This window comes from Halichoeres trimaculatus, unplaced genomic scaffold (genome assembly GCF_033239565.1).
Source record: "Halichoeres trimaculatus isolate MK-OKI-2021-1 unplaced genomic scaffold, fHalTri1.1 fHalTri1_scaffold_2, whole genome shotgun sequence".
NCBI classification, from domain to species: Eukaryota; Metazoa; Chordata; class Actinopteri; order Labriformes; family Labridae; genus Halichoeres; species Halichoeres trimaculatus.
In genome coordinates this window covers 37206100-37221474 of record NW_027437180.1, presented here as the reverse complement: position 1 = coordinate 37221474, position 15375 = coordinate 37206100, and the positions used below count along the sequence as shown (strand labels likewise).

The following is a 15375-nucleotide window of genomic DNA, read 5'->3' as shown; positions in this document are numbered from 1 at the left end:
TGGCTGAACAAAGATCAGACATGCAGGAAATGTGCAGGAGAACTATTACCGCGAAGGGTTGCAACACCACAAACATGTTCCACCACCTAAAGCTCAAACGCACGGCCGAACACAACCAGGCTATGGAGACATGCGAGGAGAACATGAAAGCTACGTTATTATCAGGGATGGGTACCTTTCACATTTGAAAAGATACGGTACAAATGCCTGGTACCTAGCAATCGATACTGGTACACAACGGCACCAATTTTCATTATTTTTTTGTGTGTTTATGTGGTAAAAAATATCTTTTTTAATAATGAAATATAAATGTATTTCAATTTAACACATTTATTCTTCAATACATAACCTTGCATTCCTGTTTCCATGTCCAGCATGAAATCACCTACGCTTCCACTCCCTCACAGTCACAAGGATACATTTAAGCCGCGTTTCCACCAAGCAGACCGGGTCGGTTCGTCTTGGTACGGCGCGCTCTTTGCGGCGTTTCCACTGACTCATCCCGGGACAGATCCCTAAAAACCGAGACGAGCCGACCTACTTTTTTGGGCCCTTTCGTATGGGTGCCAGACTGAACCAATCCGCTCTCGGAAGGTGGAGCTACACACTGCAGACCGTTGATTGGTCAAAAGAATCGTCACTCACCCCGACAGTGGCTGCATTTCTCCTGGCGACACACAGACTTCTCTGAAACGAAGCTTGATTGCACTTTGTAACAGAGAGCTACATGACAGTCACAGAGAGGACGAAATGCTGCATGTCTTCCATCTATGCTCTTTGTTTACTGTGTCGCGTTTTTCTTCTTTGTTGGATTTAATAGCAGGGTAAACTGCTACGGCTTCGCGCTTTTGTTTAACAGCTGGGGCTTGCAGCATCCGGCTTACACGCCGCCCACCACGAGAGGGAACAGTTTGCTGTGGAAACGCAAACGGGATCAGGCTTACCTGAACCAAACTGTGCCAAACTGTACTGAACCGACCCGTACTGCTTGGTGGAAACGCAGCTTTAGGTACCTAAACATGGTACCTTTTGATTTTATGTGGATCGATACCTGGTACTTTTGACAGAATTCGGTCGGTACCTATAAAAGTACCCAGTACCCATCCGTAGTTAGTATTGGTGCATTTTTTTGGCTCTACGAAGGACATATGATCGAACCGAACATCCGAACTAGTGATGTCACGAGATGTGCCGAGGCTTCCAAGCGTGTGCCGAGCAATAAAGGGGGAGTTTCCACGAAGCGCGTATCTAGGCTTGCTTCATTGGGGGGGAGCAGGAAATGATGACGTCTGAAGCCTCGCTGCCTGACTGCACCACCTGACTGCTTCGGAAAGTGGTTCAGAGCTTGCCCCAAGGTTTGACAGCAACACAACCCCCTTAGACTCCATTCAAAATGCAGGCTTTTGATCAAGAGTTGCAGTCACTGATTGTCTGGATACTGGAATTTGGTTAGCGTTTATAGTTCAAAAATAGTTTGAAACAGTTGAGAAATTCTTATTTCTGAATGAAAATGAGTAAAATCTCCCCTGTGCTGTATATTGCCCATGTAAGCATACTCAGTGCCCCCTAGTTTCACAAGCACTTTCTCTGTGCTCTGCCTGTTTAAGCTCATGGAAGCATACCAAAGCAACAGAAAAACACTACTTTACAACCTGCCATGTCATTAATACTACCATTTTTGGAAAATGTACACACACAGAATACTCAAAAATATTGTAGAATGTAAATATGTGATCATTTATGCAGAGAAATTATTTTTAAAAAATCAAACTTTTTTAAATTTTATTTTTGTAATTGACGGTCGTTCCCAAGAGCCAAAACAGACACATAAGTTCAATGAATCACACATTATGTGGATAAGATATAACTGCCTTTGATTATGCACCTGACCAGCAGGTGGTTTGGTGTGAAAATGAAGCTCCAAGAGATGAACACTTTCCTGAACCACTTGGTTCAAGTAGTTCGATGCCTCATGAGGCTTCATCTCACTATCACTCACGTAAAGCGTGAGCGCCGCTAAGTGCAGTCCCAGGATTTTGGCTGCGTGCCAATTCATACTGGATGCGTCTCTGAAGCGCCACGCAGCAGAGTGCAGGGCAGCGCCCATAGCATCTGGATACCTGAGATCACAAGATCACAAGAGAACCACATGTTCCTGCAAGAATCCCACCCATGTCAACGTACTTTCATGGTAATAAATTAGTATGTTAAGCTCATCTGGTCCTCCCAAAACGTCAGCTCCTTCAGTCTGTGCCTTCTCCTTTCTGTTGGTGTCCTTATAGAAAGAATGTGTTGTGTCGTTTTTCACCTCCAGGATTAACTTTTCCTCCTCCAAAACGTCAGATATCCTCTGGATTTGAACTGCTTACTATGTTTACATTTCAAGTGCTTGTGAAGTAGTAGTAAATGATTGGAAAATTTGCTTCCATACTGTGTGTGCAATAAAAATGCTGTTATTCAGAAGCAGCATCCACTAATAATGAGTTGCTTTTTGCCCCTTTATTGTTGTAAATCTCGTTATCGCAAATTTCCTTTTAACACCGCGAAATAATTTTGAGGCTGTATCGCCCACCCCTATTAGGAGCACAATGGCCCCTTGCTTGAAATTTTAGGGGCACACTCTGTAAACCGATTTGCGAACTAAATATTCACTATTTAACACTGTTATTAAAAAAATACTTGGACAACAAATGCAGAAACTACAATGCTTCAAAATTCCCATTTTATAGTGCAAGTTTCGAGCATTTACCAGAGATCGAAGGTTTCCTGTAATGAGAAAGGGGAGACATAGATTAAATACTGAAGCCCAGAATGATTCATACCTCTGTCAAATACAAGACATTTCTTTTTTTTCAGTATCACATCAATATTTTACCTCAGATTTGATATAAACAGGACACACAATAAAGTCTGAAGCCATAACCAATTTATTTAAGACAGAAAGTGTAAAGAAACATTTCTAACAGGGTGAGAACATAAAATTATCTTTGCAAAGGTCAGACCAGTTTTTATTTGTTTTGATTGAGGCAGAGCAGTTTTTCTAGGTCTGACCAGAGACCGTTTTGGTGCAGGGTCTGCCTTGATAGTCACACCACTTGCGCCCAGTTTCTTCAAAAAAATAAAATTGTTGTTACTTCCTGATGATACTTTGCACTGTTACCACTGGACCCTGAAATTGTTTGGCTTCTTTTTTTGCCCTTTTTCTTCCTCTTACAATTTCTTCTTTACAATGTGTGCTCTCAAGACCTCTCTGAACTTTGGTTTTTGCCGTGGGAATTCTTTGGTAGACTTGAAAAATGGCTGAAATGTCACAAGGATTTTCACCAGTGCCTCTAAAACTCATGTTATGGTTCAACCTTTCAGACCTCCAGGGTCCTCTGGCGCTGGAGGCTTTGAGCCAGCAGCAGCAGCAGCAGCAGGCGGCCAGGCTGGGTCAGTGGGGGGAAGCAGCCGGACCTTTCCTCCACGGCAGCGTCGCCTTCCCTCTGCCACAACAGCTCGCCCATCTCGCTCAGCCCGGTATGACCCGTTTCCCCCATCAGCTGCTTCGAGCAGCCAGCTGGGGTCTCGGTGCCAACATGGAGGATGAAGGTGTTGCTCCTGCATCAACTGGTCCACCTTACACCAGGTGAGACAGGAACATTGAAGAACAAGGGTCTGACACCTGCAATTCTTTGACTCCTTTGCAGCGGCTCCTTGTTGCTTTAAAAAATATTACTGAAGTAAAGAATTTTTACTTTTCTAACAGAGGGGATTTGACACAAAATAAAATCACGAGTTAACTTTTTGTTAAACTGAAGTTTCATCACATTTTGCAATTAAGCCTGCCTCAGTTTTGCAGCTCTAGTAAGATAAATAAATTTACTAAAAGATAAAACCTGAAGAAAAACTAATTTTAATATTGTGTGGATGGATTGATTTAACTGCCAACATGTCGACTTAATATACAGGCTTGATATGTAGAAAGACAAGAGACTGAAAGATTTTTTATTTTTTATTTTTTAATTTTAAAATTTCAAAATTGTTTAACTTTAAAAATAATTTGTATATTTTTAACTATTTTAACATTTTTTTAAATTTTTGCAAAATATCTTTTTTTTTTTTGCAAATTTCTGAAATGTCTTTTTTTAATTTTTGAAAATTTATTAAATTCCTTTTTTCATTTTTTTAAATTTAAAATATTTTTTGAATTTTTTAAGGATTTCTTTTTTAATTCAATTAAAAAATTGCAAATTAAAAAAAAAACTGACATCACATGTACAATTTTACAAATTAAAAAACTAATTAAAAATTATTAGAGGTTGACCGATATGTGTTTTTTGGGGGCCGATGCCGATGTCGATGCCGATGCTTTCCAGATTTGGGCAGCTGATGCCGATATGCATAGCCGATTTTTCCAATTTGATATTCAGGCCGATTGTTAAATAAATATATATTTATCACATTTTTGTGAAACGCAGCAATTTCTGAGCACCTAAAGGAAATCTATTACAACAAGTCGTGTCCAGTCCTCTGAACATTTATTCAGCTTTCAAAACAATGAAATATTTTGTCTGAGTAAACACACAATGTAACAAGCAGTAGTAAACATTCACACTCTTCTTAAAATGTCAAAAAAGAAATTTAAACTTATTAATATAATTTGAACAAAAGTATGTAATGTATCCAAGTGGTTCCACAAGTTTGAGGTGCTCATCTTTTTTTGTGTCTGATCAAAAATTGCGTCATTTTATACAACGGATCAAAAATCGGCTTTTTAAAAGAAAATACGGCCGATGGACGATAGAGACAAATGTCCAAATATCGACCCGATATATCGGCCGGCCGATATATCGGTCTACCTCTAATAATTATTCACTACATTTTAACTATGTATAGAATCTAATACGCTAGTCATTATTGTTAAGATAAAGTAGATTTTGTGGCTCGGGAGTGACTTGGGAGTGACTTTAATTCATTTGAGTTGAGGCAGAATGGCTCTTGTGAAAGTAAAAGTTGTAGACCCCTGCTATAAAAGTTAGATGTTTTTTTCTAATGATCTTACAATCCTCTGTGGTTGACTTTAAAAACTTAACGTTCCTCTTCCAGGTACCCAGGCCTCCTGAGAGAGATGCCCCCACACGATCCTTCTGAACCCAGAGAAGCTCCTGAAATGCAGCCCCCTCCTCAATCTCGTCTCCTCCAGTACCGCCAGTCCCAGTCCCGTGCCTCAGGAGACCCTTCATCCTCTTTAGCCGCCAACTCCAACCACGCTGGCCCCTTTCCACCTGGATCTTATCCCCACGACACCGGCCGAGATCTCCTAAATGACAACCTCCTCAACAACCCCGCCCTGCAGCAGCAGCAGCAGCAGCAGCAGCAGCACTCGGGGAACCCTCTTTATAACACTGGTAGCTACCCACACCAGCCACCAGCCCACTCTGCCAGCCCCCCTCCCTCCCAGGTCAAGTACCTTCTGCAGGAAGCCCAGTGGTCCCACGGTGGAGCTGCGTCAGTGAGCCCACCGCAGCAGAACCACCTGCTGGGGAACCAGGGTCACGGTCTTCCTTATGGACTGCCCATCATGGCTCACCCGAGCAGGCAGGAGCAAGTTCATCTGATGCAGCTTCACCATCAGCACCAGCAACAGCAACAACAACAACAACAGCAACAACAGCAGCAACAGCAACAACACCACCACCAACAGAGTCAAGGTCCAGACCAGGAGTCCTACCACCCGCTGTCCCCTAGAACATCAGCAGCCACAGCCCTTCACAGTGTAGATGAGGTACTCGTTTATTCTCACCTTTTCAAGGTCATATCATCCATCCTCCCCCTCGATCTGCTCCTTCATCATCTCTCCTCTCTCCTCAGTATGAACCCAGAGGTCCAGGACGGCCCCTCTATCAGCGCCGCATCTCCTCCAGCTACCCAGAAGACTCGTCTCCAGCCAACGCCCACAACGCCCTCACCCAGCAGCCCCAGCCCTGTTCATCAGACCCCCAGGACCACCCTCATCCGCACATGCAGCATCATCAGCACCCACACGGCCCATACGGTTACTCCTCACACGACCTCTGGCCCAGTAATGGAGGGGGTCCCGGTCCGTTCCAGAACATTCCATGCAACGGAGCCGGGACACTCGCACAGCATCGGGATCTTATGGGTGAGCACTGACGGAGACGAGCTGGCCATCAGCAGTAAAGTCTTTTCCAGAGAGTTTTTTCTGTTTGCTTACCGCCAAATGGTGCGTTCACACAAAAGACAGAGGAAATCAACTGCGCGTGTGTTTTACATGAAAAGTCAGCGTAGAAAAACAGCGTTGGGTTGCGCAAATTAAATTTGAGAAAGAAACAGATTAAAAGCACTAAAAAAACAAATTTAATTCACAAATATATGATAGACACGAAGTGGAGTAAATGCACAAATGATGGGAATAAAACATCCAAATGGTTCAGATTAATCATGTAAAAGATGTGCGTTAAATGACCGTGTGATCTAAATTAAACATATGATGTGATTAAATGGGTGAATAAAGCAAATAAAATATGTAAATATAGCAAATAAAAATGCTGACAAAGCAAAAAAAACGCTAAGTGAGTAAAATACACTTATAAGCAGTTCATAAGAATTAAGCAAATGAAACGTCTGAACAAAGGAAATTAAGTTCTCAAATTGAAAGTGGGGTTGAAATAAATTTGCATTATTTCTTTTCTGTAATAGTTTACAAATCGAAACTCGTATAATTGTTTGCGTTGTGATAGCCAATCAGCATAAAGACGGTGATGTATAAAGTTACAAACTTTATAACAAAGGTTAATTCAGAAACTGGAAAAAAATAATTCTGTCAGTTAGCGCGAGCCACACAGTGCTCTGACAGCACTGTATAACTGACCAAGAGCGAGTGAGCAAGTAAACAAAAAAACATCTGCGTGTTTGTATTGACCCGTCCAGTGTCAAATTAATCAAAATTACGCATTTTGGCAACAGAAGTGGTGTTAAACCCCATTCATTCAGACGAGTTAGCGTTCTTTTAAGATGCTATGAGAAGGATCTGTTTTGATTGTACTCCCTCACCACCTTTTGGCCTGGAGTGTCACGCACAGTGTCGTAAATGACTTTAAGTGAGGCGTGTTTGTTTTGGAATTAAATGGAGATCAGATTGAAAAAATAATTCTTTGTTCAAGTCAAATTTTTACTGGATACAACGAGCTGAGGTAAGGTATTTATACATTTACATAGCACTAAAATGTGACATCATGCAAACGTTGTAGCAGCTGGCTATATGTAGTGCTATCGGCAGCCTGGTGCTCCTACATATCTGTAGGCTAACGTGTCAACAAGTTAACACTGTCAGTTTGTAAGGAGTTTAGTAGCCGTTTATATTTTGTTTGTAATGTGTAACGTTAGTAAAGCCTGGTTATGTCCTGCCAGTCATCTACCAATCAGAGCTAACGTAACCTCACTCTTCATTTTATTGATAGACTCTCAAGTTTGAACAGACCACTGCAGAATAACTGCTGACTGTGGGTTACTGATTAGGTTCATCTTGTCTCCTGAGAATCTTAGCTCTTCTAGTGTTCTTTTTAAAGACAAAAAAGGTATTTTTTTACCTTGACATGTTTCGACGTGCAACCTGCCATCTTCTTCAGAAGCTGTCATCCAGACATCTGTGTGGTGTCTTTTTGTCAGCTGTTTCCGGTACAGATTGGCGGCGGGACAGATTGATCACGTGGTCTGTCCTGCCAACTACGCCCCCCGTTGCCTGACAGCCTGTGAACATCACATAATGGACTGGGACAAATCTACAATAATCGGGTCAGAAAGCAACAAATACGAAAGATGGATAAAAGAATCAGTAGAGATCAGAAAATGGGGAAAGGACACCATCAACAGGGATAAAGGAGCTACTACCGGAAACAGCTGACAAAAAGACACCACACAGCTGTCTGGATGACAGCTTCTGAAGAAGACGGCAGGTTGCACGGTCCTGCTCGACCCAATCAGGAAGCTAGAAGTAGCATTTTAAAATAATCTGTAACCATTAATGTTGGCGCTGATAATCTCATTTTAAAGTTCGGGTTATAATCAGGAATATATATATAGAAGGGAGACTTTTTCAAGATCACTTTCAAACTCTGTTAGCAACATAAAAATGTAGTTTTCTGGCTCCTTTGTTTTGACCCAGGTCTGTGTGTGTCTTTGATTTGGGAGGGTTTCTCCCCCTTTGACACAAGTTCATGTCTTTACATTTCCTGGTCTATCAAGTGTCGAAGATGTTGTCGACTTTAAACAACCTGTGTGTTTCAACTCTTCTCTGGGGAACGTGCTGGATTTGATGTTTTCCATCCGCTCCCTGATTTCTCACCTTTGAATTGGTGTCATCTGAAGTTTCCCTCCTTGTAGCTCTCCTGTAACACTCTTGTCTCCCGTTCCTGCAGCATCAAAGGCGCTTCGTCAAACAGAGGAGCAGGTGAAGGCTGAGGCCACGGCAGCACAGCAGACCCACCCACACGCTCTCAACTCCCTTCAGCACCTTGGACAGTTCCCTCCCCTCATGCCCAATAACAAACATCAGCAGCAGCAGCAGCAGCAGCAGCAGCAGCCGCCACCGCCGCCGCCGCCACAGGCTCCCACAGAGGCCGGCCAGGGCCCTCCAAACCTGAGCAAACCCCCCACCATGTCCTACGCCAGCGCCCTGCGCGCCCCACCCAAACCCCGAGCTGTTCGCCCTGATCAGGCCAAAAAGAACAGCGACCCTCTGTCCCTCCTGCAAGAGCTGAGTATAGGAAGTTCAAACGGTAGCAATGGGTACTACTCCTACTTTAAATGAGTTTCCCTTCTCCCAGATAATTCAGAGATGAAATATAAAACTAAAAAAAAAAAAAAGAAAAACTTAAAAAACACAAAAAAATAGTGCAAAGTGCATTTACAAATTGTTTCTATCAGTAGGTTTGTTTTCTGCATTTTGTTTCATTTTAACTTTTTATTTGTAACAGTCATCTTTTCTCCTGTTTCACATATCTGTGAAGAAAATAAGTATATATAATGAATGCATTACTGGTATATATACATACTCACTATGTATATATGAATACATACTTATATTATCAACACTTGTATATGTACGTAATGCTAAAAAAAGAAAAAAAGTAAAAAAGAATAAAAAATAAAAAAGGCAAGCGTTAGTTGACCACTTAGCTCCCTGCATTTTTTTCCTAATTGAAGTTGCTTTTGTCGGTTACTTAATGAGTATGTTGAAGTTTTTATCATTTTGTATTCTTCAGTTTTGAGTGGGCGTTACGTCTTGATTTTCATACTACTGTCGTCGTGCTTTCAGACTAAAGCTAAGTGGTCAACTGACGCAGAAACTACATGGAACAGTGTATAGAAGTAGATAAAATTTTCCTCTAATCTGTACATATAAAGAAAAATAAAAGACTGAATTGTATGCCACAGACATGTCCTTAAATTCCTGTATCATGCTAGCATTTGATTTATGATTTTTCTTTTTTTTTTTTTTCTTTTTTTTACTTCTTAACCTTTTATCCTTAGTCACCCTCACCCGGGATTCATCTTCGGTGATTGATAGTAAATGTGATTATTTACTAAAAATAACAAAACAAATATTGATTGCATATTTTAACTTTGTTTATTTTGCATCAACATTAGATACAGTGTTAAAATGTCAGAACAGCTACGACCATGTCATTCTCTGTTTGTCTAAAGGATCAAAAAAAAAAAACACCAGACGTTGTTTGTATCTGTGACAAGAGTCTCCCAAACTTCTTCCCTTGTAACCTCGTCATTTTATTTGTGCCAGCAACGTCTCCAGTGAGTGTTTTTTTTCCCAGCTGGAGATATAATGTTTTTTTTTTCTTTTTGTTAAAAGCCACTTTTGATCACAAGCTTTTGAAAAGGTTTCAGGACTCGGAGGGTTTGTGAAAGTGACGAGGGAAGGCGGAGAGGTCAGAGCGGCATGTCGTGAAAAGTACGTTGAAACGAGGGTTCGTTAGACACAGTCAGTCACATGTTTTTGAACAGCCTGGATAGAAACGGACAGAAATCTGAAAATTGGCGTTTGATCTGACTCATGCTTTTACACAGGGGATACACCATGATGGTTCGTGTTGCGCTGTGGTTGTAATCGAGCTAAATTTGATCTGGTTTTGACTCAAAATGTTTTATTTTGGAAGTTAATGTGCAATTTTAAGTGGTTTCCAAAATAAAACTTCCTGTCCTGCTTGATCTGCTTTTTATAAATTGATGCATCACAGCTCCAGCATCCACCGATCCACCAATCGGATCCCTGACACTTCGACTTGAAATCTACTTAAAAAATTTAAATCAAACAATAACGGAGAACACGCTTCGGTTGATTTTATTTTCTTTTTTTTTTCTATTGTTTTCCCTTTTTTTTTCTCTTTTTTCTTTTTTTTCATTATTATTTTTTCTCCCTTTTTTTCTCTTTTTTCTTTTTTTATTATTATTTTTTTCCCCTTTTTTCTCTTTTTTCTCGTTTTTTTCTATTTTTTTCTTTTTTCCCTCTTTTTTTCTATTTTTTCTCTTTTTTCTCTTTTTTTTTAAATTCCTTTTTTTTCTTTTTTTTCTTTTCTTTTTTTTCTTCTTTTTTTTCTTTTTTTTCCCCCCCATCTGGCGAATTTTGACCGTTAGTCTCATTGTCACCACTCTCTGTCAGACAATCCCTGATTGCTGCAAACCCTCACGTATAATTTTATGTCAGAATGTAACGTTTGATCCTGTTTTCGAACAAAATGTGATGCAGAAAGCTGTTCAAAGACATCCAACTGTTAATGTGTCTTTTTAGCCAGTGCATGGAAAGAAAGATCTGGTTTCGTGGAAGTCGTTAAGAGATTAAAACAACTATTTATCGTCTCATGTTGTAATATTAATATCGAAGCAGAGGAGGAATCCCATTCCTCTTATTGCAATCCAAAAAAAATCACTTTTCTACTTCCAATTTAACTTTTTGACTCACGTTCAGTTAGTTTTACAGATACACTCACAGAATCGTCCTCGTTAATGTTATGAAGTCCTGATGATTAAATTGATTTAAGAAATAAAAGACGCTCATGTATTGGATCTGCTAGTTCAACAGCAGTCATCTAGTGTTAGTATTTGTAACTCATTCATGGTTAAAATGTTAAAAAGTAGTCACGACACGGCTTCACTAAAGCAGCTAGATGAACTCTTTAAATGTCGCTCACAAATATCCCACTGAGATTAAAAATAGATCTGCTTCTTTTTAGCTTCGCTTTTCTTCTTTTTCTTTTCAGACACGGTTACTCAAAGGTCCAGATTTTTTGACGTATCGGAGAACAACACATAACTTGTAAATATGCATTTTCTAGATATTTACAAACAAGAACTTTGGGAGCGCCTCAATTTTGTAGAAGCTGTTCTAAGAAGAGGTTTGCCCTTTTTAATTATGCAAATTCACAAAAAAATCTATGATCACAATCCTGAAAGTGGATAACATACCGGTTGGTAGTTGCAGCATCTTGTTGTGACTTTTCAGGCTCTTTTTGTTCCTGTTTTTAAGACGTTGTCCGGCTGATTTGACAAAGAGGAGAAATAACGTTGCAGCTGTAAGAAGACAACTGGTCTCACTGTACGATACATTTTTTTGTTTGTTTTAGTTTTCAGTGGAAGTTGCTGAATTTGTTGTTCTGTTTCCTCGCCCCTTCACAGGTGTACAACAATCAACATGGAGTTTTATTTTATTTCTTTTATTTGTCTTTTTTTTTTTTTTTCAATGTGAAGACTTGTTTTCTTTTCATGCATGTTGACATGACCTGGCTGGTTTTTATCCCTGTTTTTATCAGTTTGTATTGATTTGTGGATAAAAAAAAATATAGAAAAAAAAACATTTTGGTATATTATTTGATGTGTACAATAACTTGTGACATTATCAATAAAACTATTATAATATTTTACTAACATGTCAATCAGTATGTAATGCTCATGTAAGCTCTTTTTTTCTGCAGTTATTTAGCAGGGCTAGCGCTGAGGTTGCTCCCGAGTGTGTGTGTGTGTGTGTGTGTGAGTGTGTATGTGTGTGTTGGAGTCGATGCACCACAAAGCTGTCATTGGCTAATCTCTGAAGTTGTGCAATACTAATATTTCACCGCTTCTTTGAGTTCACGTTTATTTATTTTTGAAGCAGAGGAGATTGAGCCAAAGACATTTTTTAAAGGGATTTTATTTTGAAAGTTTCAGAAAAGCTTCACGGTGCGTTTTCACAGAATCTAGAAAAACTGAAGGGCCTTTTACTCCTGAAATGAAGTCGTTTTTGTTGTTGTTTTTACCCATGAATCACCGTGTGAGTCCTCTTCTTATCTGCGTCGTCTTCGAGGAAAACAAAGCAAACCTTGTGTGACTGAATGAGTGAATGAGCGCCACGTGAAAAGGGAGCAACCTTCTGCCCAGCCAGTAGAGAGCGCTGTGTTCAGCCTTCTAGAAACGCCACATCTTCTCTGCCTGTTCTCTGTTTGCTCTCCTCTGTTCTCCCCCCTCGCTGCAGTGAATCAATGGCACACCTGTTCTCCCAGCCTCCCACTCCCATTGGTTCCTCCCTCGTGGGTACAAAAATAATGAATAGATCTGTTTTACTCTTCTTCATTTCAATTGGTGGTGGTTATAATAAAGGATATAGACTGTGTTTCAAAGGTTTATTTTCTTTTTTATTTGTTTCTCTATTAAAGTGTTTTTATTGAAGCTGCTTGACTTCTGACTTTTTGTCATCGTCTGAATTAAAGAGGAGCCTTTTACTGGAGCTGGGTCCATCTATGGAAATAGCTCTTAGCTTGGTGTTGCTCTGGTTTTCACAGATAATTGTTGTTAGTCTTAAAGACCAGGTGACGAGAATGTCAAAAGGTTAACATTAAAGAGGGGGAAGTGTACTTTTTTTTTAGTCTGCTTTCTCTCCCTCTGGTCCCTTCACAGTATCTTCACATGATATACATCTTAAAAAAAAAACTATTTTTCTCATTTTGTTCAGTTTTTGTTTGACACACTTCATTTTAGCTACTGTCTCTTTAAGGCTCCCAGCTCCACAAACCCCCTTCCCTCTGATTGGCCAGCCCTCGAGAGTAATTATGGGGAGACCTTTGTGTTTGACGCCCAAATCTGCAAAAGTTTAGTCTGAACATTCAGTATTGTTATTTTAAACCAATGTTCAAAGTATTGGAAAGAAGAATACCCCCTCTTTAACTTTTTTTTTTTTTTTACTGTCCCTCTGTTTGTAAAAACCACCCGTACCCTCACCTCAACCTGTCACAGTTGAAGTAGCAACAATTAAATTAAATTGATCCCACTAATGAATTGAGCGTTATAATATTATTATTGATTGATAATAAATACAATATTGATATTTTTTGGAACAGATTGTTTCGAGCAGTTAACAGATTCAGACATTTCGACAACTTATAAACATAAAGAGATTTGAAAATCTGGATTTAAGTTGGGGTGGGAGAAAAAAATCAATGTGTTGAAGTAAAGAGATTTTTTATTCAATGATTTTAAATTGTGATTTTTTTTGTTGAATTTTTTTTATTTTTTTTTTTATTTTTTTTTTAATTTTTTTTAAACTATTTATTATTATTATTCATTTATTTATTTTTTCAATTATAACTTTTTTTTTTTTTTAATTTTTTTTTTTACAATTTTTTATCCTTCATTTTAGTCTTTGTTTACAAGCTGGGTTGGGAAAGAAAAGTTAGGATGTCAGATCCCCTGAATATATCCTACAAACTGACTCACATGTGATGTGCAAAATTAAAAAAGAAAATAGAATAGAATAGAATAGAATAGAATAGAATAGAATAGAATAGAATAATTCTATATTTGTCAACCAAAGTTGAAAATTGAAAGTCAGGCTTCTGATATAGTCTGTAGAAATCATCGCCATCATCATTCACACAGCTTCTTGTTAAAAAAACGCTAATAAAAAATTGTAAAAATTGTGAATATCAAAGAATCCCAAGTAGTTACTTTGGATCCTTTTTCAACTATCTGTCACACAGTGGTCACTGCTGTGGACAGATATTTATAAGTCATTTTCTCCTAAATGTCATGGTGTCTATGGTGGAACAGCTGATCAGCCTGTGTGAAGTTTCTTTTTTTCTTTTTATTTCATTTTCAACTATTTGATTTTTACATAAAGTTACTGACAGGCATCAGACGGTTTAAAAGCTTATAAAGTGTGGAATAGACAAAGTTAAAAATGTGTAAAAAAAAAAAAAATGTTTCAATTATTTGCTAAAGTCAAACCACCTTTACATTAAGTTCATACAGTTTCAACCCCAGCGCAGTCTCAGCAGATGTCTGTCTAACATGAGTCTGGTTCTGTCTGAGGTTTCTGCCCGTTATAGGGAAGTTTTTCCTTGCCATAACTTAATAAATGCTGCAAAGCTCTACACTCATGGTGGATTAAGGTGAGATTAGACTTCATATCCTGTCTTGATGTTGGGTTTCAGTTAATTGAATAGAATTTTATTAACTTTGAAAGGTGTCAATGGTTTTGGAAACTGTCCCAACGTTTGGTAGGATCTGGCGTGATATAAATAAACATGAGACAGGATTTCACATTCCATGCATCAGAGGAGTAAAATATGGAAAAGCAGAGCTAAACATTACTTTTTTTTGAGCTTATAATACAAAAAAGGACCCAAATGCTTTCGAAAACCACAAACTTTTTTTAATTTCAGGTTCTTAAAATGTTTTTGTCAAACATACAATATGCGAAAAATAACAGTCAAAAAAAAATCAGATAAGTTAAAAGAAAAGTCAGAAATAAACTCAAACAGCTTCTGTCCTGATGACATATTTTAATGGTTTAAGCAGGACCTGAAAAAACACTATTTTATGTCACTTATGGTAAGAAATCAAGAGTTTGCATCTGCAAATCAGCCTCTTAAGAATAAGCAAATTAAAGCAGAGGTGTACACGGTGGAGACTCAGAAATCTGCCACACAAACCACCAGCTATAACCACAGACGCTTGTTGCTCTTGCAGTAGAAAAAACATCTTTGGCAAATACTTTAACTACATAACCTTACTCTATTTACATATCTTTTTTTTAAATTATTATTATTATTATTATTATTATTATTATTATTATTATTATTATTATTATTATTATCATTTTCAATTATAATTAATATTTGTTTTTCTATATTTTATTTTTTTTAGCATTTACTAATAAACATATTTATTTATTTATTCATTTATTAATAAATATTTTTCTATTATTTTTTTTATTTATTTGAATTTCTTTTTTTTTTTAATTTCATCTATGTATGCCTATGTTTGTCTCTAAATTCAAAGCCAATTAGAAGCTAAATAAAAAAAGTGTTGGAAAAAATAATACTTTTC

At 38.4% G+C, this 15375-nt stretch overlaps 1 protein-coding gene across 1 annotated transcript in view; it reads left to right on the top strand.

Annotated features, from left to right (window-relative positions):
* Positions 1 to 10341, top strand: part of helz (helicase with zinc finger) — a 78244-nt gene extending 67903 nt beyond the window's left edge. Inside the window, exons 29-32 of the mRNA XM_074695561.1 lie at positions 3364 to 3628; positions 5089 to 5767; positions 5854 to 6145; positions 8421 to 10341. Coding sequence (XP_074551662.1) covers positions 3364 to 3628; positions 5089 to 5767; positions 5854 to 6145; positions 8421 to 8812 — 1628 coding nt within the window. The 3' untranslated portion in view covers positions 8813 to 10341. The remainder of the gene's footprint in view (positions 1 to 3363; positions 3629 to 5088; positions 5768 to 5853; positions 6146 to 8420) is intronic.
* Positions 10342 to 15375: the final 5034 nt, after the last annotated feature.